The sequence below is a fragment of the Entelurus aequoreus genome, linkage group LG24, assembly GCF_033978785.1.
Source record: "Entelurus aequoreus isolate RoL-2023_Sb linkage group LG24, RoL_Eaeq_v1.1, whole genome shotgun sequence".
In the NCBI taxonomy this organism is placed as follows: domain Eukaryota; kingdom Metazoa; phylum Chordata; class Actinopteri; order Syngnathiformes; family Syngnathidae; genus Entelurus; species Entelurus aequoreus.
The window spans coordinates 12,676,410-12,703,557 of record NC_084754.1 but is presented as its reverse complement, the minus strand read 5'-3'; the positions used below and the strand labels follow the sequence as shown (position 1 = coordinate 12,703,557).

General features: G+C 37.3%; 1 protein-coding gene across 1 annotated transcript in view; it reads right to left on the bottom strand.

Moving 5' to 3' along the window:
• Positions 1 to 27,148, bottom strand: part of LOC133641451 (zinc finger protein 536-like) — a 77,370-nt gene that overhangs the window by 27,624 nt on the left and 22,598 nt on the right. Inside the window, exon 4 of the mRNA XM_062035184.1 lies at positions 7,167 to 7,856. Coding sequence (XP_061891168.1) covers positions 7,167 to 7,856 — 690 coding nt within the window. The remainder of the gene's footprint in view (positions 1 to 7,166; positions 7,857 to 27,148) is intronic.

Here is a 27,148-nt window from a genome sequence, read left to right as displayed (position 1 = left end):
TGTCCTCTTTGACTGACTGGCTCCTAAAGCAAAATCAATCTGATGCCTAATAAACATTGTTTAAATCTACAATGGTGCCTCTACTTACAACTAATTTGAGATACGAGCTGCCTCCGCTTTTAGTGATGCTTCAATTTGCACGCATCGCAGCCGAGTGTGAAGCGACTGGGATGAGAATCAGCACCTCCAAGTCCGAGTCCGTGGTTCTCGCCCGGAAAAGGGTGGAGTGCCATCTCCGGGTTGGGGAAAAGATCTTGCCCCATGTGGAGGAGTTCAAGTACCTCAGAGTCTTGTTCACGAGGGAGGGAAGAGTGGATCGCGAGAGGTGCAGCGTCTGCAGTAATGCAGACGCTGTATCCATCCGTTGTGGTGAAGAAGGAGCCGAGCCGGAAGGCAAAGCTCTCAATTTACCGGTCGATCTACGTTCCCATCCTCACCTATGGTCATGAGCTTTGGGTTATGACCGAAAGGACAAGATCACGGGTACCAGCGCAGGGTGGCGGGGCTCTCCCTTAGAGATAGGGTGAGAAGCTCTGTCATCCAGGGGGAGATCAAAGTAAAGCCGCTCCTCCTCCACATTGAGATGTGGTTCGGGCATCTGGTCAGGATGCCACCCGAACGCCTCCCTAGGGAGGTGTTTAGGGCACGTCCGACCGGGGAAGACCCAGGACACGTTGGGAAGACTATTGTAGTGGATTGTCCGAAGCTTAAACTGCAACAAAAGTGAGTTTAGTACAAAAGGTTTATTTACCAATAATCAAAAGTACAAAGTTGGATTGAGCTGCCCATGCAGACAAACAAACCTCCTCCGGAGGACACAAGAATCAAGCAATCTCTCATAGCCCTTGTCACTTGTTGTTTTCGACCTGTTTGTTCCGTAACATCCTTGAATCCCTTAGTCATACTTAGACAATCAAAATATTTTGTACAATGGTCAGACCGACTCCATATTCAACTTTTGCCTATATCTGGTCCTTCACTGGTTTAGAATAGAAAAGAATGAAACGAGCAGACATTCTTGACAGACACGAAATATAGTTCAAAAGTCAGAAATTCCACTACACTATGTCTCCCGGCTGGCCTGGGAACGCCTCGGGATCCCCCGGGAAGAGCTGGACGAAGTGGCTGGGGAGATGGAAGTCTGGGCTTCTCTGCTTAGGCTACGGATAAGCGGAAGAAAATGGATGGACGGATGGATAATTGAAGTTGCGAGCATTTTCATCGTCGATTGAAGAAATATTTGCAACAGGATTGTGGCCGTTTGAGCAAAAAAGAATGAATATATCGTTGTGCCTGAATTCCATCGCCCAAGAAACAAACATATGTTTTGAATACACAGTCGGCATGCATATATGAGATAGACACAATCATGCCCTACAACCATCAGAACTCAGAAAGTTAGTGTGAAGGAGAGCAAGCAATCCAGTAGGCACAAAACATTGAAACAACGTTGAACAACTCAAACATAACGTTGAAACAACATGCTTGTTGACGACGTTTAATCAATGTTGGGTTCTGTCGTTAATTTGACCTTTGAATTTTGGTCATTTCCCAACCAATTTTGTACAACACAAATACAACGTTGAAACAACATGCTTTTTGCTGTTTAATCAATGTCAGGTTGTGACATTGATTTGACCATTGAAATTTGGTCATTTCCCAACCAACAACGTTGATCCAACGTTAGACACCAACATTGTCTTTTTATTTACAAATACAACTATTTTGCAACGTTGTTTCCAAGTCAGTTTTAAAGAACATGTTTGTATCAATGTTGTATCATTGTATTTAAGAGACTGTTCAAACTACAAGTGTTCACAAAGTACGCAGAACAAGAATTATGATGAACATCTTGAACCCTTTTTTTTCTTTTTCTTTTTTTTTTATTGAAACAAAAATTATTTATGTATTTAATATGTGTTTGCTTACTATGATATATTATTTATTTATTATTTATTTGTTCACTGTTCTGTTACAGAGAACAAGGACATTGGATAAAATTGCTACGGTATGAAAAGGGGTAGGATTAAATAAGCTCTGCTTCTTCCTACTCCTTTTCGGACGTGCTGTAATGAAACAACTGGAATTGCGTGATGCGTTACATTGTATCGTCTGCATGTTCGAAATAAACTGAAACTGAACTGAACTGAACTGAATGTCTTGTGCCTGCTGGGAAAAGACCAAATCAAAAAATATGTCCTACCTGTTAGCAATCCAACGTCCAAACAACAAACATTTGTACATAAATACTGTATCTGTGGAACATAAACAGTGATTTCCTAGTTCACATTGTCACACGACGGAAACGGTGTTGCCAGATGTCACAAGAGAAACAAGCAACCAGCTCTATGAAAACAAGTCGCTGATAATAAGCGGACTTGGCAACACTTGACAGAGAAGCAGCCCGAAGGAGACACTGCTTTAGTCTGGTGCCTGAGGTAAATGCTGAACAATATTACTACATTATTTCATAAAACTACTGTACTTCTTTGTGGTACATGCTATTGCAATGTTTTCAAACAATATTTATTGTCTAAAAGTTTGTTTTTATTTTAAAAAGGCATGTTACATGTTAAAAATGGTGGTATTTTTGGGAAGGCTGATTTGAATTCATTTCAATGGGCGGGTCTGACTTGAGATACGAGTGTTTTGAGTGAAGAGATCGGTTGTGGAATGCAATGTGCTCGTAAGTTGAGGTACTACTGTATTCCTCCCAGTGGGGATTCCCTAAAATGTTGCACTTACAAGGACAGAAATATTGAGACACATGTATTCTTAAAGTTAAAGTTAAAGTACCCATGATTGTCACACACACACTAGGTGTGGTGAAATTATTCTCTGCATTTGACCCATCACCCTTGATCACACCCTTTGGAGTCCAGGGTAGTTGGATGTACTTACATCTTATACATCTTACATCTTATATGGATGTTTATATCCCACCTTGAAACTGGTTTATCTTGACTTGGTTGGTTTCCTTTTGACATGTGTAATTTATATGAATTTTTTATTTAATTTTTTCAAAATATTTTTATTGAATTTTGCAGACAGTACAGTATGATGGATCAAGGCAACAGCAAGTTGAGGTATCTGCACATTTTACAATATGTAACATAATACCCCCCCCCCCCCCCCCTTACAATACCCACCCACTTAATTTTTATTTTATTTTTTATTTTTTTGTAGTTTCCTTTTTTAATAGTGTTTTTTGAATGTGCTGTGGGCCAATAAAAAAATAAGCTGCAGGTTGCGAATGGCCCCCAGGATGTACTTTTTGTACACCCCTGGGCTCGGTCTCTCCAGAATCGTCATTTTTCAAAATAACAGGACACTTTGCAACAGTTTGGGGAAAAGTCCTCAAACTCAAGATCTTAACCTCTGACCTCCTAAACGCTCTCACAGACACAGTAGAAATATATGTGCAACCCTTCCAAGATTTTCCCAGTGTGCCAGTGTAGGAGAGTGTCAATTGTCCATAGGTGAGAATGTGAGTGTGATTGTCATACTTGTCAACATTTGGGATTTTTCTTTGTTTTTTTTAGCAAAATAAGAATAACTCCTTTCAGATCAGGTGTGCCTACATAAAGTACTTCAGTACAACTGTTAAACTTGTTTTTACCATGGGCCTCAACACCATTAAGGTTACTGTAAAATCATATAAATGCATAATAACCTCATGATATTATTATATACTTTGTTTTAAACTAACAGAAAGCAAAACTAAGCAAGTCCAGTATACAGCCAGAATTTGTTTTAGATATAAGTCACTTGGGAAGTTGTCCAATGCAACATTCTCTATAGGGGGGCCCTCAAGAAAAAGGGAGAAAAAAGATTCATATTTACCAACCAAGAGTGGAGTCAGCTGGACTGCCTCGAGGTAATGTTGCAATTTTCCATGCCAACAAAGCAAGTGTGCCTAATAGAAACCACTTAAGCATACAGTAAGGCGCAACGTTTGAAAATGCCCTAACTTGATGCTAATTTATATTACATTTTCTAAGGACATGTTACTGAAAAATGTGGGAATTGTAGAACTTTGAAAAATTTCAATTGGAATTTCATGGAAATTTGGGGATTTCGGGAAAAGCGGGAATTTTTTGGAAAATGTTAAAATACTTGAATGTTCTGAATGAGTTGAAATGGTTGGTGTTGGTATTTTTCAAATCGGTCGAGAAATGTTGAAGTAGTAACATTTTTAATTGAGAAATGGTATTAAGGAATTCCTGGAATTTCGAAAAAAAACGGGAATTTTTACAGTTCAAAAAACAACTATGTTTTTTTGTCCTGATTAAAGGCCTACTGAAACCCACTACTACCGACCACGCAGTCTGATAGTTTATATATCAATGATGAAATCTTAACATTGCAACACATGCCAATACGGCCGGGTTAACTTATAAAGTGCAATTTTAAATTTCCCGGCAAACTCCCGGCTGAAAACGTTTCGATATGATGACGTTTGCGCGTGACGTCAACGGTTGACGCGTAAGTATTCAGAGCCCATTGAATACAATACAAAAAGCTCTGTTTTCATCTCAAAATTCCACAGTATTCTGGACATCTGTGTTGGTGAATCTTTTGCAATTTGTTTAATGAACAATGGAGACTGCAAAGAAGAAAGTTGTAGGTGGGATCGGTGTATTAGCGGCGGACTACAGCAACATAACCAGGAGGACTAGTTTGAGGATAGCAGACGTGCTGGCCGAACGACCTCACCTTGACTTCCTCCGTCTCCGGGCCACCAACCGCATCGGTGATCGGGTGAAGTCCTTCGTCGTGCCGTCGATCGCTGGAACGCAGGTGAGCACGGGTCGTGATGAGCAGATGAGAGCTGGCGTAGGTGCAGAGCTAATGTTTTTAGCATAGCTCTGCCGAGGTACCGTAGCTAAGTTAGCTTCAATGGCGTCGTTAGCAACAGCATTGCTAAGCTTCACCAGGCTGGAAAGCATTAACCGTGTAGTTACATGTCCAGAGTTTGGTAGTATTGATGATCTTCTGGCTATCCTTCCAGTCAGGGACTTATTTGTTTTGTTTCTATATGCAGTAAAACCCGATGCTATCACGTTAGCTCTGTAGCCAAAGAGCTTCGCCGATGTGTTGTCGTGGAGATAAAAGTCACTGTGAATGTCCATTTCGCGTTCTCGACTCTCATTTTCAAGAGGATATAGTATCCGAGGTGGTTTAAAATACAAATCCGTGATCCACAATAGAAAAAAGAGAAAGTGTGGAATCCAATGAGCCAGCTTGTACCTAAGTTACGGTCAGAGCGAAAAAAGATACGTTCTGCACTGCACGCTAGTCCTTCACTTTCACGTTCCTCATCCACGAATCTTTCATCCTCGCTCAAATTAATGGGGTAATCGTCGCTTTCTCGGTCCGAATCTCTCTCGCTGCTGGTGTAAACAATAGGAAACTGTGAGCAGCCCTTCCTCCTGTGTCGTCACGCTACTTCCGGTAGGGGCAAGGCTTTTTTTTATCAGAGACCAAAAGTTGCGAAATTTATCGTCGTTGTTCTCTACTAAATCCTTTCAGCAAAAATATGGCAATATCGCGAAATGATCAAGTATGACACATAGAATGGATCTGCTATCCCTGTTTAAATAAAAACATTTAATTTCAGTGGGCCTTTAAGAGGAACGTTTTGGCAGTGGAACGGTTGAAATGCGTTGAAAAATGTGGAAGGAGTAGTCACCAGAAAAAAAGGGGGGTAATAGGGCTTGGGAAAACCAGGAATTCTGGAAAGTCCTGGAATTTTTTTTTTACTTGGAAAAAGGGAAGTATAATTTCCAGAATGGTGGAATATGTTGAAGGTGAAACAGTTTGAATAGGTTGAAAAATGTGGAAATTGTGGAAGTTTGGAAAAATGGCCAATTCATTTTGAATGGGAAAAATGTCCTGGAAAACCTGGAATTCTGGGAAATCTGGGAATTTTTGGAATTTTTCAAGGGAAAGCCCGCGGTTCCTGAATAGGCTGTACGGTTTGAAGTTGGAACGGTTTGAATCGGGTGAAAAATGTGGAAGGTAGAGCGCGCCAAAATCTGGAGAAGAAGAAGAAGAAGTTGAAGAAGTTGAATAAATTGATGAATTTTGGTGTAGAAAACCATATGTGTGAACGCTTTGGAGCATTCACACAATTATAGGACAGTGCAACGACTCCGAGAGACGTCGGAGGGGAGAGGTGCCTTTTGCCATATTGTCATAACCATCTGTGCAGAATGACACACAACTACAAGTTGCTGTTGGAATCATAAATAAAGGGAACAGATGTGAATCCTTAATGGAGTTGACAGGCACTTTTCCGTCTTTCACATGAGCATATTGAGTGTCGGAATAAAAAAAATAAAAGAGTGGGGGAAGTGGAGAGGAGAGAAGGTGTATCATGTTGCACTCATAATACATGCATATCAAAGACCCCAGCTGTTGGAGACCCTCTCAAGAGAGACAGCATTATTAAATCTGCACACCGGCACAAGAGCTTGAATCCTCTCCATCAGGGGCCTTCAATTGGCTCGGGCCTTTTGTAACCGATCACACCGGGAGATTATATCAGTCCTTAAAGCGGACAGGACAGGAACACACGTTTCTTCCTTAGCTCGGTAAGAACCAGTTATACATTTAAACGGGAGAGAAAAAAATTTAAAAAATAAAAAAACTTTTTTAAGTGTCAGTAAAGTGTGTCGTGTGTAATTGTCGTGGTTCGTTCGCACACTTCCCACCTCCACTGTCAGGTGATGAAAGCTAGCGTAGGGTAGCTGGTGGCTTACAAAATCACACATTATACAGGAAGCATGACTTGATGCTGTTAAAAAAAAAAAAAAACGCCTGAGAGAGCTTTAGTTGTGAGAGTTTTGAGAGACAGTGAACCTATTTGTCCACTAGAGGGGAGTATATACTTTCACATGAAAGGCCAGCACTTGCAACGTGCAACAAGTTCAAGTACCACTAGGTGTGGTGAAATTACCCTCTGCATTTGACCCATCCCCTTGTCCCACCCCCTGGGAGGTGAGGGGAGCAGTGAGCAGCAGCGGTGGCCGCGCTCGGGAATCATTTTGGTGATTTATCCCCCAATTCCAACCCTTGATGCTGAGTGCCAAGCAGGGAGGTAAAGGGTCCCATTTTTATGTTGATAACTTCACCTACTCTACTTGTATGATGGATGAGCTCACCTGATGTAACGTTATTATCCATGCTCCCCCGATGGATGCTGCCGCGGTCCTTCTGGGCTCTGAGCAGCGACAGGAGGCCAACTTGCTGATAGGGGCTCATCTGATCCGGGGTCAGGTTGTCAGGCGAGGACATGCTCGCTCTTGCCGCAGCCCACTGGCCCATCTTGTCGTACATATCAGCCTCGCCCGCGTCCTTCAGCATCCTCCACTCGCCTCCGCTCGTCCCGTTCCTCTTCTGGTCCTCGACTTCGCCTTCGCCACCAACGTCCTGTCTGCCCGCGGCCTCCCGCACCTCCGAAAGGTCGGTGGAGTAGCTCTGAAGGTCATTGCTGAACATGCCAGACATTTGGACCAGTAAAGCGGGAGACATGGTGGGATGCGAGGAGACGGACAAGTCTAAAGGCTCAAACTGGGACTTGCTGGGGGGAGCGGATGACGGACTATCACTGCCTGGGTTCTTGTCAGGGACCAGCAGGGTGCTTTCACTGTGGCTTTGTTGACTACTCGCCGGGCTCCTGTCCTCCGTGGACCGTGGCCTGCAGGGCTTGGAGTTGGGGCTGGAGCTCCTACTGCTGCTGGGCTGCAGGGAGGAGGACAGATCCCCGCTGTTATGCCAGGGCGGGAAGTGGTAGCGGTCCAGCTGGAAAGCGGTATAGTCACTGGAGGGTAGACACTTGTAGGCGTTGTCACCTAATGCACACAAACACATCAAATCAAATTGCGTGCATGGTAAGCACTTTGTTCGTAGAAACGGGCACATGTAGCTACAACTGTTTCCTCACATGAAAAATGTTGCAATCCCACACAGAGCTGAGTTGAATGATTTAAGCGGTGCCCTGCAGTAAATCAAGCTTGTAATCAGCTTTCAGCTCCAGTGATCCATCATTTTACAGTATGGCTGCCACCACCACGTGCAATAAATACACCCAAAGACGTTAACACTAAACAAGATTCCTCCAGAAATAATAAAAGAGTGAAACATCCGGAAGACGGTGTTGTTTGCGGAAAGAGAGAGAGAGAGAGAGGAAGTAAACAGGTTTCACAGTTATGTGATTAAAACCACAACTGAAGCTCAACACAGACACATATACATATACAGTGCATATATATATATATATATTATTGTTAGACTATTATACAAGAACATTTTTTAAATATTTTTGCTTGAATGCACACCATTTATATGCTTAAAACTTGGTAAGGTTTATTTTGAAGCAGAATGTGCCACCCAGCACACCAATCAAAGTCTCCTCACTCATTTTTGCACGATCATATGCATTTACCTGATCACTGACCGGTTTGCAACCTTTCAGGTAACCTGCATCTGCGGTTAATGTTAATATACAGTACAAGCCAAAAGTTTGGACACACGTTCTCATTCAATGCGTTTTCTTTATTTTCATGACTATTTACATTGTAGATTGTCACTGAAGGCATCAAAACTATGAATGAACACATGTGGAGTTATGTACTTAACAAACAAAAAAGGTGAAATAACTGAAAACATGTTTTATATTCTATTTTTTTCAAAATAGCCACCCTTTGCTCTGATTACTTTTTCGCACACTCTTGGCATTCTCTCGATGAGCTTCAAGAGGTAGTCACCTGAAATGGTGAAACTCATCGAGAGAATGCCAAGAGTGTGCAAAGCAGTAATCAGAGCAAAGGGTGGCTATTTTGAAGAAAACACAAAACATGTTTTCAGTTATTTTACCTTTTATTGTTAAGTACATAACTCCACATGTGTTCATTCATAGTTTTCATGCCTTCAGTGACAATCTACAATGTAAATAGTCATGAAAATAAAGAAAACGCATTGAATGAGGTGTGTACTTTATATATACACACACACACACACACATATATATATATATATATATATATATATATATATATATATATATATATATATATATATATATATATATATATATATATATATATATATATATATATATATATATATATATATATATATAACTTAAACATAGAGATATTGGATATTAGAGATATATTACACACCCACCCACACCGTATATATTAGGGCTGTCAAGTGATTATTTTTTTAGTCAGATTAACATATATATATATATATATATATATATATATATATATATATATATATATATATATATATATATATATATATATATATATATATATATATATATATATATATATATGTATATATATACATATATATATACATATATATATATATATATATATATATATATATATATATATATATATATATATATATATATATATATATATATACATACATATATATATATATATATATATATATATATATATATATATATATATATATATATATATATATATATATATATATATATATCAACTGTTGCAAAGCTGTGTCATCAACACTAAGGTAAAACTACTTTTTTCAAAGTAAGAATGTATTATTTCAAGCATGAAATAAAAAATCATGACTTTGACACAAACGTGTCTCATAATTAAAACAGACGACAGCCAAATGGACTTTGCTGTTTTATTTTCAATTAAACAATACAGAAAATATGTACTCATATAGTAGTACAGTTGGCACAGTACAGCAAACTGACAGTTAATATTTAAACATTTAACATGTGACATTTCTAACAATTTTTAACAGAAAAAGTTCATGCACATTCAGATAAATTCTTCAAAACTACAATTAAAAAAAAAATTTGGTCGGGGGCCGGGTTGTAAATATATATATATATATATATATATATATATATATATATATATATATATATATATATATATATATATATATATATATATATATATATATATATATATATATATAATAAACGCCGTTGGGCAAATAACCGCCCATGTCCTAATAGTCGCCTGGGGTCTGAACCCTTTTTGTGAATTAACCGCCTCTTCCTAATAACCGCCTATGTCCAAATAGCCGCTCATGGGCTGTTATTTGCATAATTTAGATTAAAATGCTACTGGGGTTGCGTTTGCTGCAGTATTATTGTTTTGATGGTTTTATAGACTACTTGGTGTCATAATTATATTTTTCTTGTATGCTGCTTTAAAACTTGGAGTACTGTAGCCTTTATTTTATTTAAGTGACAGTATTATTGTTCTGTTTTGATGGTGGGTTTTATACTTGAGTACTTGGTACCATAATTTTATTTTTCCCGGTAGGCTGCTTTATTTAAAAAGTTTATTTATTTTTAGTATTGGTATTCTATTTGACAATTGTTGCACTACTGCCATGTTGAGGCCTTGTTGATCTCTTGTCTTTTGATAGCCTATCTTATGTTGATCTCTTGTTTTTTTGTTTGTATGTTTACAATAGCTTTTACATTTAAAGTTTTTTGTACGAAAAAAAAAATACTGGACAGTAACCATTGTAACCAAATAATGGCCTGGTGCAGGCTGGTGCAAAAATAAATAAAAGCCTTGTGCAAATAACCGCCTGCTTCTTTTAAACGCCTGTCTTCAAAATCGATTTTGTGAAATAAACGCCCGGGCTACTATTTATAAATAATGATAAATGGGTTATACTTGTGTAGCGCTTTTCTACCTTCAAGGTACTCAAAGCGCTTTGAAAGTATTTCCACATTCACCCATTCACACACACATTCACACACTGATGGAGGGAGCTGCCATGCAAGGCGCTAACCAGCGCCCATCAGGAGCAAGGGTGAAGTGTCTTGCCCAAGGACACAACGGATGTGCCTAGGATGGTAGAAGGTGGGGATTGAACCCCAGTAACCAGCAACCCTCCGATTGCTGGCACGGCCACTCTACCAACTTCGCCACACCGTCCCGTTTGGTAATATACGGTATATATATATATACGTATATATATATATATATATATATATATATATATATATATATATATATATACACACATAAATATATCTCTAATATCCAATATCTCTATCTTTAGGTTATATATACATATGTATATATGCAAATGTGTATGTATATATACACACACACACACACACACACACACACACACACACACACACTGTATATATTAGGACTGTCAAGTGATTTATTTATTTTTTTGTCAGATTAATCAGTCTAGAACTGTGATTAATCATGATTAGCAATACCCCAATATTTGGATACAAATGCGACTTTATAGTCAGAATGTCATACAGGAAAAATTGTTTAATGTTTTACTGAACTGCAAGTCAATGGTTGATTTGCTCAAAACTTGGCGACAGTAAGTATGGGTACAACATTTTCTCAGAATACCGGCCAAACTCATCAATTCCACGCCGACCAGTGTTGTAATTGGTTTGGTCTTTTTCTTTTTTTTTTTGAAACGATACTATTTGACTCAAATTTAAATTGAATTAAATTCATGTTTTGGAGTAATATGAATAAACTACATCGGAAACAAAATTGCTCTAAACCTTACGTTTAATGCAAAATTTAAAAAAAATATCAAAATGAAGTAAATATATTTCTTGAATAAAACTATATGGTGCTTAATGTATGGTTGGTTGTTAGTCTTGCCAGCATGGTGGTCAAGGTTTCCATTTTTTTGACCACATAATAGTTGGTCACAAAAAACATTCATGAAGTTTGTTTCTTTTATGAATTTATTATGGGTCTACTGAAAATGTGACCAAATCTGCACGGTCAAAAGTATACATACAGCAATGTTAATATTTGTTTACATGTCCCTTGGCAAGTTTCACTGCAATCAGGCGCTTTTTGCAGTACAGCTAAATTTGTTGGTTTTCTGACATGGACTTGTTTCTTTAGGATTGTCCACATGGCCATTCTAAAACCTTAATTCTAGCCTGATTTAGCCATTCCTTTACCACTTTTGACGTGTGTTTGGGGTCATTGTCCTGTTGGAACACCCAACTGCGCCCAAGACCCAACCTCCGGGCTGATGACTTTAGGTTGTCCTGAAGAATTTGGAGGTAATCCTCCTTTTTCATTGTCCCATTTACTCTCCGTAAAGCACCAGTTCCATTGGCAGCATCTGACATCACATGGACAAAGATAAGACATTCTGGAGGAAAGTTCTGTGGTCAGATGAAACAAAAATTGAGCTGTTTGGCCACAATACACAGCAATATGTTTGGAGGAGAAAAGGCAAGGCCTTTAATCCCAAGAACATCATGCCCACCGTCAAGCATGGTGGTGGTAGTATTATGCTCTGGGCCTGTTTTGCTGCCAATGGAACTGGTGCTTTAAATGGGGCAATGAAAAAGGAGGATTACCTCCAAATTCTTCAGGACAACCTAAAATCATCAGCTTGGAGGTTGGGTCTTTGACCCCAAACACACGTCAAAAGTGGTAAAGAAATGGCTAAATCAGGCTAGAATTAAGGTTTTAGAATGGCCTTCCAAAAGTTCTGACTTAAACGTGTGGACAATGCTGAAGAAACAAGTCCATGTCAGAAAACCAACAAATTTAGCTGAACTGCACCAATTTTGTCAAGAGGGGTGGTCAAAAATTCAACCAGAAGCTTGCCAGAAGCTTGTGGATGGCTACCAGAAGCACCTTATTGCAGTGAAACTTGCCAAGGGACATGTAACCAAATATTAACATTGCTGTATGTATACTTTTGACCCAGCAGATTTGGTCACATTTTCAGTAGACCCTTAATAAATTCATAAAACAACCAAACTTCATGAATGTTTTTGTGACCAACTAGTATGTGCTCCAATCACTCTATCAAAAAAAATAAGAGTTTTCGAAATTATTGGGAACTCAAGACAGCCATGACATTATGTTCTTTACAAGTGTATGTAAACTTTTGACCATGACTGTATATATATACTGTATATAATGTGTGTATGTATGTACATTAGTTGTGTCAATTGATAAAATGTATTAATCAGATTAATCACATTTTTTCGATTACTCATGATTAATCATAGGTTTTTACACACTTGCATAATTAAAACTACTTAAAAAAGGGTGCCCAATATTTGGACACAAATGCATTTTACTGTCAGAATATCATACAGCAAGATTTTTTTTTTACATTTTAGTCTAAAGCACGTCATTTATTTATTAACTCAAAACTTGCTAACAGTTTTATTTAGTCCAGTTCAGGTGTATTTTGAAGTGAAACAGTGAAACAGTGTCCTCACTCATTTTGTATTGACTTGGTCACATATAAATTCCCCTCGCCTCTCAGGTAACCACCCGTGGTTAAGGTAAAGGAGCATGTGTATCAAAGTAGATTGAGTGCTTAATCTGCAGCCATACATGGTTAATGCAATAATTTTTTGTGAATAATTACATGAGTTAACTACACTGCAAAAAGTCAGTGTTCAAAAACAAGAAAAAAAAATACAAAAGTTAGGGGCATTTTACTTGAACTAAGCAAAATGATCTGCCAATAGAACAAGAATATTTGGCTTGTCAAGACTTTCCAAAACAAGTCAAGTTTGCTAACCTCAATGAACCCAAAAATACCTTAAAATACGTATTTTCTCACTAATAACAAGAGCACTTTTCTTGATAGAAAAAACAAATATGAGACCTTTTTTCTCAATATGTTGAAAAATATTCTTAAATTAAGTAAATACTAGTGCTATTATCTTGACACAAAGATATGCGCTTGTTATTACATTTCTTGAAACCAGCAAATTTATACTAAAAACAAATTTATTTTTCATAATGGAAAGGCTTTAACAAGGCAACCGCTTGTTACTCTCAGGGTCTATTGTCTAAAAATGCATTTTCCCATCGATAACATGACATCATCGCGCCAAGTGCATGCTCTTTCAGTCAATTAGTGTGCAAGATATATATATATATATATATATATATATATATATATATATATATATATATATATATATATATACTACCGTTCAAAAGTTTGGGGTCACATTGAAATGTCCTTATTTTTGAAGGAAAAGCACTGTACTTTTCAATGAAGATAACTTTAAACTAGTCTTAACTTTAAAGAAATACACTCTATACATTGCTAATGTGGTAAATGACTATTCTAGCTGCAAATGTCTGGTTTTTGGTGCAATATCTACATAGGTGTATAGAGGCCCATTTCCAGCAACTATCACTCCAGTGTTCTAATGGTACAATGTGTTTGCTCATTGGCTCAGAAGGCTAATTGATGATTAGAAAACCCTTGTGCAATCATGTTCACACATCTGAAAACAGTTTAGCTCGTTACAGAAGCTACAAACCTGACCTTCCTTTGAGCAGATTGAGTTTCTGGAGCATCACATTTGTGGGGTCAATTAAGCGCTCAAAATGGCCAGAAAAAGAGAACTTTCATCTGAAACTCGACAGTCTATTCTTGTTCTTAGAAATGAAGGCTATTCCACAAAATTGTTTGGGTGACCCCAAACTTTTGAACGGTAGTATATATATATATATATGACCAAATTTTTTTTTTTATTGTAGTTTTGAAGAATTTATCTGAATGTGCATGAACTATTTCTGTTAAAAATTGTTAGAAATGTCACATGTTAAATGTTTAAATATTAACTGTCAGTTTGCTGTACTGTGCCAACTGTACTACTATATGAGTACATATTTTCTGTATTGTTTAATTGAAAATAAAACAGCAAAGTCCATTTGGCTGTCGTCTGTTTTAATTATGAGACACGTTTGTGTCAAAGTCATGATTTTTTATTTCATGCTTGAAATAATACATTCTTACTTTGAAAAAAGTAGTTTTACCTTAGTGTTGATGACACAGCTTTGCAACAGTTGATATTCTAGTTACAAGCATATCTTACTGAGATCATTTAGGACCAAAACACTTAAAACAAGTAAAACACTCTAACATAAAATCTGCTTAGTGAGAAGAATTATCTTATCAGACAGAAAATAAGCAAATATCACCCTTATTTGAGATATTTAACCTTACTTAGATTTCCGTTTTTGCAGTGTAGTTATTTTTGACATCCCCAATATGTGTCTATATGTGTATGTCATTCCTTCTTCATATGTTTACATACAATGTAATGGTCAAAGTGATGACAGGAACACCCTCCAGCAGGGTTAAACACACTTCACTGGGGCCATTTTGAGTAAGAGATCGTCAGCCTCACACTGTCTTTAAACAGCCCAGCTGTTTCGTTGCCATTCCAATTACAGTAAAAGTCATCCAACGCCATTAAGCCACAAATATTGGCAGTTTATTGCCCAACACTCTCTTGGCATTTGAAGGTCAGGCCATACATTATACTGTGTCTTTTAGGGGTGCGTCTGGGATAGGCAGATACACCCACCACCATTAATTTAATTCCATGCATATTGATGCCTTATTGTTCTTCTTTAATGGACTAATATCTGAGTTACAACAGTGATTCATCCCCGCCAGAGAAATATCAATTTCATACACCTCAAGATGTGACCCTGAGGTAATTCTCCAGATGTAATGATCTGTAGTCGACGCTTTACTTTGTTTCGAACTTTAATAGAAAAACTACAATTGTGCAGCGGGTGGTAATAAAAGTATGGCTTTTTATTTTATATTTCAAATATGAAAAAACATAAAATCTTACCGTCCTTGAACAAAAGACATCTCAGGTTGTAGCGTGCAAAAGTCACACCATTAGGTACACGTCCAATACAGGTGACAGAACATGTATTCTAAGATCATCATTTTCAATTGACATGTTTCAACTGTAACTTAATGAGGTTACCAGCAGCAATTAGCATGAGGCAGTCCAGTTCAACCCCGACACTGCATCATATTGACAGCTCATTTTTTTATATTTGGGTAACCTTACATTAGGGGTGTCCGAAGCATGGCAGTCCTCTCACCCGAATTGGGCTGTCAAACTTGTTTTCATTGAGGGCCACATCGCTGTTATGGCTGCCTGCAGACGGCTGCTTATGTGAATATAAATGAATAATCGCCTCATGATATTATTACACCATTTCCTATGCCGGTATTAGATTTGTTTGATGGGTAACTTGCTTTGAAATCAAGCAGATATTTAAGTACTAAACAACAACAAAAATATTTTGATCGGATACTATTATAAATGTACAATAAAAATGTTTCTGCCAAAATAAAAAAGAACAAAAACATTTAGTAAGCTGAATTACTTGACACTTTTTATTTCTGACCCTCGGGCCTAAGGTGTGACAGGTGTATCCTTACACACAACTGGAATATTTCATAAGTCACATGGTCTACAGCAGTGGTATCAAACTAATTTTAGATCAGGGGCCACATCTAGAAGAATCTACTCCCAAGTGGGCCGGACTGGTAAAATCACGGCACGATAACTTTAAAAAAAAAAGACAACTTCAGATTGTTTTCTTTGTTTAAAAATAGAACAAGCACATTCTGAAATTGTACAAATAATGTTGTTGGGTTTTTTTTTACACTTACATGTGGCGGTTAATTGAATTCTATCTTTATTTGTCGTTATTTATATTTTCTGAATAAATTATGTGATAATGTTCATCAGTCAACTCATTGGTGTTCATTTTCAATCTATCAAGATAAAACAATTATATTAAAATCAAACTACAGTATGTTATTTATGTAGTTGGATAATTTTCCTCAACTGATGTACTAACATCATGTGGTTTATTTTGTACATATGTAGCATCATCTACAAAGATACAAAGAATTGCTATTGTGACATCCAGTGGACACATTTAGAACAGCTGTTTCTTTCATTCAAAAATTTCAGGTTAATTTTTATACTTAGTAAACTCATCCCGCGGGCCGGATAAAACCTGTTGGCCTGATCCGGTGCTCGGGCCGTACGTTTGACACCCCTGGTCTAGAGGAAGTTGGATCATTCAGAACATCTACAGGCCATGGAAATTAAAACCAATAGTATTTTTACTCATTTGTGTGTCTCTTCTGTATGTTTGATTCTACTTATTTTTATGCCTAGAGGGGGTTAGATTTTCAGCACAGTTTGTGTTACCCAAATAACTTTTGTCGTTTTTAAAAAATATTCATTTTCCGTTTGCTTGCTAAAATTGAAAACATTTTTATGCACGTACTACAGTTAAAACTTTTAGTATATAAGTATGGGAACTTAATTATGGAATTAATTAAGCAAAGAAAAACTGTTCAAACTCAAAGTACAAAGAAGAACAATTTTGATATACATCTTGAACCTTATCAAATATTCAGCAAATTACCACTTATTAATTATCTATTCATGTGAACTACATTGATTTATCTATTTACTTACTTGGTTGTTTGTGTTGCAGATTGAGTACTAGAAGTGAATAAATGTGTTTGCCATTGCTGGGAAATAGAAAAGGTTTAGGACTAATTAAATTCGGCTTCTTCCTACTCCTTTTTGGACATGTTGAAATGTAAAATTGTAAATATGTGATGAACCATTTTGGAACGTTACGCATGTTTGAAATAAATTTAAACCATAACCATAACTGTAGTGTGCTTATTGTCAACGTTTTATTTGCACGAATGACATGTTTCTTCTCACTCTTGTTACTTAAATGAGTCATCTTCTGCATAGCAACCTTGTACAAAAATACAAAGATTTTTGCAGCAAATTCCTATAAACACTCGAGTGCTCCTGTTGTGTAGAGGAACTTGGACCACTGTGAGCACATTGACATGTCCTTGCATTGACATCTTAACCTAGCTAGCAAACATAGAACACTGGGGTCCAAACTTGTGATTTACATATCTGAGGCATTTCAATCCTCTCCTTTTTAACAGTTATAATGTTTTCCTTATAACTGCTGTAGCTTGTTTACTTGATATGCAGTCAGTAGTCATTTGTTCAACTTCTTCAGTTATACTATAGTGGTGTTCCTCAAGGTTCCATTTTAGGTCCTCTCTTTTTCATCATTTGGAATTCAGTTCATAAAACTTGTGAGCGACTCCCATTTTTGCAGCAAATAACACCAGGTCCTTAGAAAACAGCAGAGTGCCCCTGTAACTCGGACAAAATCAATAGACCAAAACCAAATGTCTACTGCAGGGGTCTCCAAACTTTTTGACTCGGGGGCCGCATTGGGTTGAAAAAATTGGGCCGGGGGCCGGGCTGTATATATCAGTGGTGTGACGTCAGGGCCAGCAAGGCCTTCTCTGCTGGCCTAACATAACCAGAAATCATGACCATAATCAAAGATAACATTATTTTTTTATTTACTTTCCCTTAATATCTAAAATTATTCATATTCTCCTCATGCCATATTATGCTTCTTCCAGTGCTGTTGTTTTTAATTTGAGTTTGTATCCAATCACAATTCAGCTAGCTTATGTTGCCATGCTGTACCAAATCTGCCCGGGGCCTTCAGAATCAACAATGCGAGCGTCCGTGCACTGTAAGTGATCGGGGACATACAGTTTATAGACAGTTGCGATAGCCAATCAGATCACGAGTTGTTGTCAGTAAGGCCTTCTAGATGGCCTCACGTTGAACGTGACATTTACACGTCCTGTGATTGGATACTAACCGGGACCGTTAGTGGATGAATTTGAGAACACATAGAGTAGAGAGACAGTTGCGATAGCCAATCAGATCACAAGTTGTTGACAGTAGCTGTTTTGTTACAACTAAAAGTTGTAAACTCTTGTCGTTAAAGTGTGTCATGCTTGTCATTTAATTAACATTGTTATATGTGTATTTGTCGCCATCATGTGGTCAGAGCAGTTAATATATATTTGAGAAGTATGTACTTTGAATCAAACTTTATTGACCGGAAGTTGCCAAAACCAAGCAGAGAAATTTACGGTGTATGTTTTAATTGCTGATGAGTTTTAATTGATTTTTAAATGCGCCAGAAAATAACCCATTTTGTACACTGCTGATGTGATTCGATTCCCAGTAGGGTGTATATGTGTTTCTGTATAGTATTTTTCCAGCAATGGTCATGTGGTGACATCAATTATGGTGTTTTGAGAGGTAATCATTGAAGTCGGAGATCACTGAAGGCCGAGGTGGGAAACGCACGGCCCGCCACTGATATATATATATATATATATATATATATATATATATATATATATATATATATATATATATATATATATATATATATATATATATATATATATATATATATATATATATATATACACTACTGTTCAAAAGTTTGGGGTCACCCAAACAATTTTGTGGAATAGCCTTCATTTCTAAGAACAAGAATAGACTGTCGAGTTTCAGATGAAAGTTCTCTTTTTCTGGCCATATTGAGCGTTTAATTGACCCCCACAATTGTGATGCTCCAGAAACTCAATCAGCTCAAAAGAAGGTCAGTTGTGTAGCTTCTGTAACGAGCTAAACTGTTTTCAGATGTGTGAACATGATTGCACAAGGGTTTTCTAATCATCAATTAGCCTTCTGAGCCAATGAGCAAACACATTGTACCATTAGAACACTGGAGTGATAGTTGCTGGAAATGGGCCTCTATACACCTATGTAGATATTGCACCAAAAACCAGACATTTGCAGCTAGAATAGTCATTTACCACATTAGCAATGTATAGAGTGTATTTCTTTAAAGTTAAGACTAGTTTAAAGTTATCTTCATTGAAAAGTACAGTGCTTTTCCTTCAAAAATAAGGACATTTCAATGTGACCCCAAACTTTTGAACGGTAGTGTATATATATATATATATTAGGGCTGTGAATCTTTGGGTGTCCACGATTCGATTCAATATTGATTCTTGGGGTCCCGATTCGATTCAAAATCGATTTTTTTTTTAATTCAACACGATTCTCGATTCAAAAACGATTTTTTCCCGATTCAAAAGGATTCTTTATTCATTCAATACATAGGATTTCAGCAGGATCTACCCCAGTCTGCTGACATGCAAGCAGAGTAGTAGATTTTTGTAAAAAGCTTTTATAATTGTAAAGGACAATGTTTTATCAACTGATTGCAATCATGTAAATTTGTTTTAACTATTAAATGAACCAAAAATATGACTTATTTTATTTTTGTAAAAATATTGGACACAGTGTGTTGTCAAGCTTATGAGATGCGATGCAAGTGTAAGCCACTGTGACACTATTGTTCTTTTTTTTTTTTTTTTATAAATGTCTAATGATAATGTCAATGAGGGATTTTTAATCACTGCTATGTTGAAATTGTAACTAATATTGATACTGTTGTTGATAATATTCATTTTTGTTTCACTACTCTTGGTTTGTTCTGTGTCGTGTTTGTGTCTCCTCTCAATTGCTCTGTTTATTGCAGTTCTGAGTGTTGCTGGGTCGGGTTTGGTTTTGGAATTGGATTGCATTGTTATGGTATTGCTGTGTATTGTTTAGTTGGATTGATTAATTAAAAAAAAAAAAAAAAAAAAAATTAAATAAAAATTTTTATAAAAAAATATGAAATAAAAATAGATTTTTTAAAAATGAGAATCGATTCTGAATCCACAACGTGAGAATCGCGATTCGAATTCGAATCAATTTTTTTTCAACACCCCTAATATATATATATATATATATATATATATATATATATATATATATATATATATATATATATATATGTGGTGCAAAATGGATTAGAAAGGACAGATTAAAAAATATATATAATTTAAAAATAATTAAAAAAAATAATAATAATAATTTAACTTGGGACTTCCGGCAGACCGGATTTTGGACGTTGTAGGGCCGGATCCAGCCCGCCGGCTGTAGTTTGGGGACTCCTGGTCTACTGTAAAGCACGCTGGTTCTCCGGAACATACAAAATAAGACTGATAGTGAGGGTATAGAAGCCCAGCCACCCCGGTCCTTAGCTTTCTGGAAATGTGGCCCCCAAAACAATGTAGTTGTATATCCCTCCAGTTCAGTATATGAACTTTGCTTGTTTTACTTAAGGTGTGTACTGTATATACAGTGTCAAACGGGCACGAGCGGGAAAGAGGCTCCAACAGTGCCACACCCTTGTTTCTCCAGTAAGAGACAAAATCCCAACAGCTTAATGGAACTCTTTCAGATGCTCGATATGTCTCAATTATTTTGTGGTCTAAATTACGATGACACTGCCGGTCAGGCCCCGAATCCAGAAAACAAATATCTGACCTCATCTTTTAGCATCCGAAAGCCATTTGCCAGCCTACACGAGAGCAGTAAAACAACATAAAGACGGAGGATTCCGCCGCTTTTTCTTTTCCCCTCCTTTGGACGGGTGCCATCTTTGTGATTGCCTGGTTCATGCTAACTTAATCAGTTTAAGATTTACTTACACTGTTGAGGCTCACAATATGTGAGGGGAGTCATTTCAGAGCTTAGATTTATCAAGCAAAACTCCAATTACTGCATCATTACAAGCCGCCGCCTCTCTTGCCTAACACAGAGCGGCTAATAAAGTGATGCAGATGCGTTATCTGACCTTACTGGATGTGCAGAGAAAACTGTAAATAAATATATATGAGCCTCCAGCAAGCCTGCAAAAGTAGAAAAGAAAGCCAGCTTCCAGACTCGGGCAAGTGATTCATTTCATATGGAAATTGGCTTTAAGATTTACACCCATACATCGCCATCAATGCAATCACAGCCTTGCATAGTATATGCTTACACAGCCATTTGGCAGTTATATTGTCGAACATCAAACTGTATATAGTGTGGCTCTTTCTATATGTGCAATCAAGCACCTGAGATGCAAAACAGTTATTCATGGTGCCTGGTTTGGTTTAAGATGAAACAGAGTGAGAGTCTCACGCCAGACTGGTGCGAAAAACAGGGGCGCCAGATGTTCTTTGATGTTTATAATAGCATATATTATTAATATTAATTAGACCACATAGTCAATGACGCATTTGGGACGTTTCCAAGTCAATTAAGCCACATGGCATTCAGGGTACAGTGGAAACAATATTTCAGGGCAGGTGTTCACAACTCCCTGGGTAAATCTTTTTATCTGCATGCTAGGAAAACAAGCGTTTTGAGCTTAATTTGAGTCTCATATCTGCAATAATAATTAAAAAGAGGATTAAATGACAGACGTGCGGCTGAGACGTCGGGAGCCAACAGGTAATCTGGCTGCTTAAAGCGGTCTGACTGACATTTATTAAAAAGAATAACACCTTTCAAATCTGGTGAAGAAGAAAAAAAAAAAAAAGCATACATTGTTGCAATTGGAGCATGGGAGGGGAAAAATATTCATTTATTAATCAGACTTTCATAATAACCCAGAATAAATAAGCCTGCCGATTTCCATGCAATGATATGATTATGATGTGATTATACTACACTAATATTCCCGGATAATAAACATTCGGATCACTGGCATGTTTAAATCATATTAATGTTAATGTGACTCTAGCCTACTGGCCAGCGTGCTCGACTAGCAGTCAGAAGAGTTGTTTCATCATCAGTCAGTATAGTCGGAAATGATAGCAATAGTGCAATTTTTGATAATAATGTCACCGTAGTTGTACGATGTAATCAAATATTATTGGAGATGAATAAACATGAACCAATACGGACAGGAAGTAAGGTTGTGAATATTACAGCAACTCATGATTCAATTCAAAATTGATATTTTTTTCAATCAGTTTTTGAAAATCATGAATCTGTTTCGGATGACAGTAAATACAAATTGCAGTTTGGACTTGGAATCTTACAGCAATTTACAATCTGATTCCAGTGGGATTCTTGGGGTGTTAATTCGATTCAGAATCATTTCTTGATTCAAACCGATTTTTGAAATGCACATTTTTTTGATATTATATTTTTATAAAATATTTTTTAAAACCGGTTGAAGGTTACAAAAGCTCGAAAGTCAATTATAGATCAAATCAGAATCTCAATAAATAAGAAACGTGATTCGGATCTGAATGGATTTCTTACAACAGCTTACAATTCAATTCAGTTCCAATTTGTAAGTAGGGCTGCGATTCAGAATCGATTCTTTATGAACACGATTCTTAATTCAAACTGATTCTCTCAGCGTATTATTTGGCATAAATATTATATTAAAGCCATTTAAAAACAGGTTACAAAAGCTCCTCTTGACTGCTGATGTATGACGTATACACGCAGCGAGTAAGCATGTGATGTACTAAAAAAACGACTTTAAAAAAAACAAAAAATAAAAAATGATTTTATCTTTTTTTTTTTTTAAATTATGAATAGAACCCAAAACCAGTGAAGTTGGCACGTTGCATAAATCGTAAATAAAAACAAAATACAATGATTTGCAAATCATTTTCAACTTATATTCAATTGAATATACTGCAAAGACAAGATACTTAATGTTCAAACTGGAAAACTTTGTTATTTTTTGCAAATTGTAGCTCATTTGGAATTTGATGCCTGCAACATGTTTCAAAAAAGCTGGCACAAGTGGCAAAAAAGACTGAGAAAGTTGAGGAATGCTCAACAAACACTTATTTGAAACATCCCACAGGTGAACAGGATAATTGAGAACAGGTGGGTGCCATGATTGGGTATATAAGCAGCTTCCATGATATGCTCAGTCATTCACAAACAAGAATGGGGCGAGGGTCACCACTTTGTGAACAAATGCATGAGCAAATTGTCAAACAGTTTAAGAATAACTTTTCTCAACGAGCTATTGCAAGGAATTTAGGGATTTCACCACTTATCTGGAGAAATCACTGCACGTAAGCGATGATATTACGGACCTTCGATCCCTCAGGCGGTACTGCATCAAAAACCGACATCAGTGTGTAAAGGATATCACCACATGGGCTCAGGAACACTTCAGAAAACCACTGTCAGTAACTACAGTTCGTCGCTTCATCTGTAAGTGCAGGTTAAAACTCGACTATGCAAATCGAAAGCCATTTATCAACAACACCCAGAAACGCCGCCGGCTTCACTGGGCCCGAGCTCATCTAAGATGGACTGATGCAAAGTGGAAAAGTGTTCTGTGGTCTGACGAGTCCACATTTCAAATTGTTTTTGGAAACTGTGGATGTCGTGTACTCCGGAACAAAGAGGAAAAGAACCATCCGGTTAATTTTAATTTGTGTGTGTGTGTGTGTGTGTGTGTGTGTGTGTGTGTGTGTGTGTGTGTGTGTGTGTGTGTGTGTGTGTGTGTGTGTGTGTGTGTGTGTGTGTGTGTGTGTGTGTGTGTGTGTGTGTGTGCGTGTGTGTGTGTGTGTGTTATAATTTTTGTGAAGCCACCACCGGAGGGTACCAGTGAGAGAAATAGAATCAATAATGGAACTTTCTGCAACTTACTCTACTACGCAGGCTGCATAGTAGAGGAGAACGGTGTTAGTTGTCACACTGGAGTAAGAACAAATCAGTTTGCTCCAATTGCACATCATTAAAACATCTTTCAACAATCATTCCTGCATGAAATTGAAGCTTAAGGTGTTATGAAATATACATCATTCTCAATGTCCAACTCATTGTAACAATGAGGTATTTGTGACAATAAACCCCGGTTGCAGACCCGGCTGCAGAAAAACCTTTAAGTGGGCGGCATTCCATTTTTTCAGCGGGGCCCCCTGTCAAAAATTGATTCCTGCCGGGTGAGCGCGCACACTTGCTAAAGCTGCAATGCTGGTACTTTATCTGTCCACAACTGATTATTACATGTAAGACAAACACTTTATATTTGAGGTTATTGTAACGATATGTGCTTGAAATTATTTAAGCCTTTATCGTGTCCAAAAAATTAAAGAGTTGGCCATTTCTATGATGTTAATGAGATTGTAAATGACTGTTATTGATTCGATGTTGATGTGCTGAAACCTAGTTCTTGTTTAAAAGCGACATACAATATTAACTGTTCTTTGTTCATGCACGTAATAAATGTTAATAAAGTGTTTGGATGTATTCATTAAATCAATGTATTCTTGGTTGCCGAAAAAGGATTCGAAGTAATACTTTGATATTGACACATCTCACCTGTGCATAAATTACTAGAATACCCTTAAGAAATGCACAGATGACATGTGTCAATATCAAAATATTACTTTGAATTACTTTGCCAACCATAAGTTGTCCTTTTGGGGTAGATTTCTACTTTTTTTAAAGTGCTTAAACACGTAAACAGTACGGTATGTACTTTATTATCATATATGTAACTCTCTTAAAATCAAAGTATTACATTGAATCACTTATGGCAACCAAGAATACATTGATTTAATGAGTACATCCAAACACCTTAATAATATTTATTATGTGCATGAACAAAGAGCAGTTAATATTGTATGTAGCTTTTAAACAAGAGGGAGGTTTTAGCACATTAACATTGGATCAATAACAGTTCGTTGCAATCTCATTAATAACATAGAAATGGCCAATTGTTTTCATTTTTCGGACACGATAAAGGCTTAGATAATTTCAAACACATATTGTTACAATAACCGTGAATATAAGTGTTTGTCTTACACGTGTAGCAGCAGTGAAGTTTTAGCGTGCGATGCGTGCTCACGCGGCGGGAATAATAGATTTAACATATAGTTTTGATTTCACGATAGATGACTTGCCTACTGATGGCATCATAGGAGTAAAAATCAAATGTTTCCTCTTCACTTTATCCCTGTGGTATACATATTACGATGTGGAAAATGTTAAAGCCACACATGTTGGCTTCGTTTTTGGCGGGCACTGCTGACTTCCTCGTCTAAAATGGAAAATCATTTGATCGGCTTCATAACCAACCCCCACCCCTCTTTCAATGTATGCCGTTATAAAACTGTCATTGGATATAATCCGAACTTGTCCCACCCATCGAAAAGACAAAATCAAATATGATAGGATTTAGTTTCAGTCAACATTGTCAGTTATTGCGTTATCGTCTTAGTCAACGTCCCTTTGTTTTGATTAAATATCATTCTATTTTTACCTACTCCGATATTAAAAAAACAAAACCCAAATAAAGTAAAACGCTTCCATTCCAGGGCAGGCATGGCTGACTTTGTGGGCGGGCACACAATGGGGTCGGTTGTCACAAAGTTATCTTATCTTATCTAAGCAATTAAAAATGTTAAATTACAGTGACAGGTTGGTATATATACATATATATATCGGCAATACATCTTTAACACATAATTAGCGAGAAACACATATTTGCGTCCACCTACTGTATACGTGATGTACAGTATATGAATATATGTGACTACTAACCACAAATGGAATTCCTTGCTAGCATCAAGGCTAACAACCGTGTTGAACTAGTTAGCTAGCAAATAACTTTTTTTTCCCGTGACATTGTGTCAAAAAAGATAGAGAGGCTGACTATTTCAAGGCCTACTGAAACTCACTACTACCGACCACACAGTCTGATAGTTTATATATCAATGATGAAATCTTAACATTGCAACACATGCCAACACGGCCGGGTTAACTTATAAAGTGCAATTTTAAATTTCCCGCTAAACTTCCGGTTGAAAATGTCTATGTATGATGGTGTATGCGCGTGACGTCAATCGTTGAAACGGATGTATTGGTACACTATTGAATCCAATACAAAAAGCTCTGTTTTCATCGCAAAATTCCACAGTATTCTGGACATCTGTGTTGGTGAATCTTTTGCAATTTGCTTAATGAACAATGAAGACTGCAAAGAAGAAAGTTGTAGGTGGGGATCGGTGTATTAGCGGCAGACTACAGCAACACAACCAGGAGGACTTTGAGATGGATAGCAGACGCGCTAGCCGCCGACCTCACCTTGACTTCCTCCGTCTCCGGGCCGCCGACCGCATCTATGATCATCGCTCCGTCGATCGCTGGAACGCAGGTGAGCACGGGTGTTGATGAGCAGATGAGCACTGGCTTAGGTGGATAGCTAATGTTTTTAGCATAGATCTGTGAGGTCCCGTTGCTAAGTTAGCTTCATTGGCATCGTTAGCAACAGCATTGTTAAGCTTCGCCAGCCTGGAAAGCATATTTATTTTGTTTCTATCTGCATTTAAGCCCGATGTGCTATCACGTTAGCTCCGTAGCTAAAGAGCTTCGCCGATGTATTGTCGTGGAGATAAAAGTCACTGTGAATGTCCATTTCGCGTTCTCGACTCTCATTTTCAAGAGGATATAGTATCCGAGGTGGTTTAAAATACAAATCTGTGATCCACAATAGAAAAAGGAGAGAGTGTG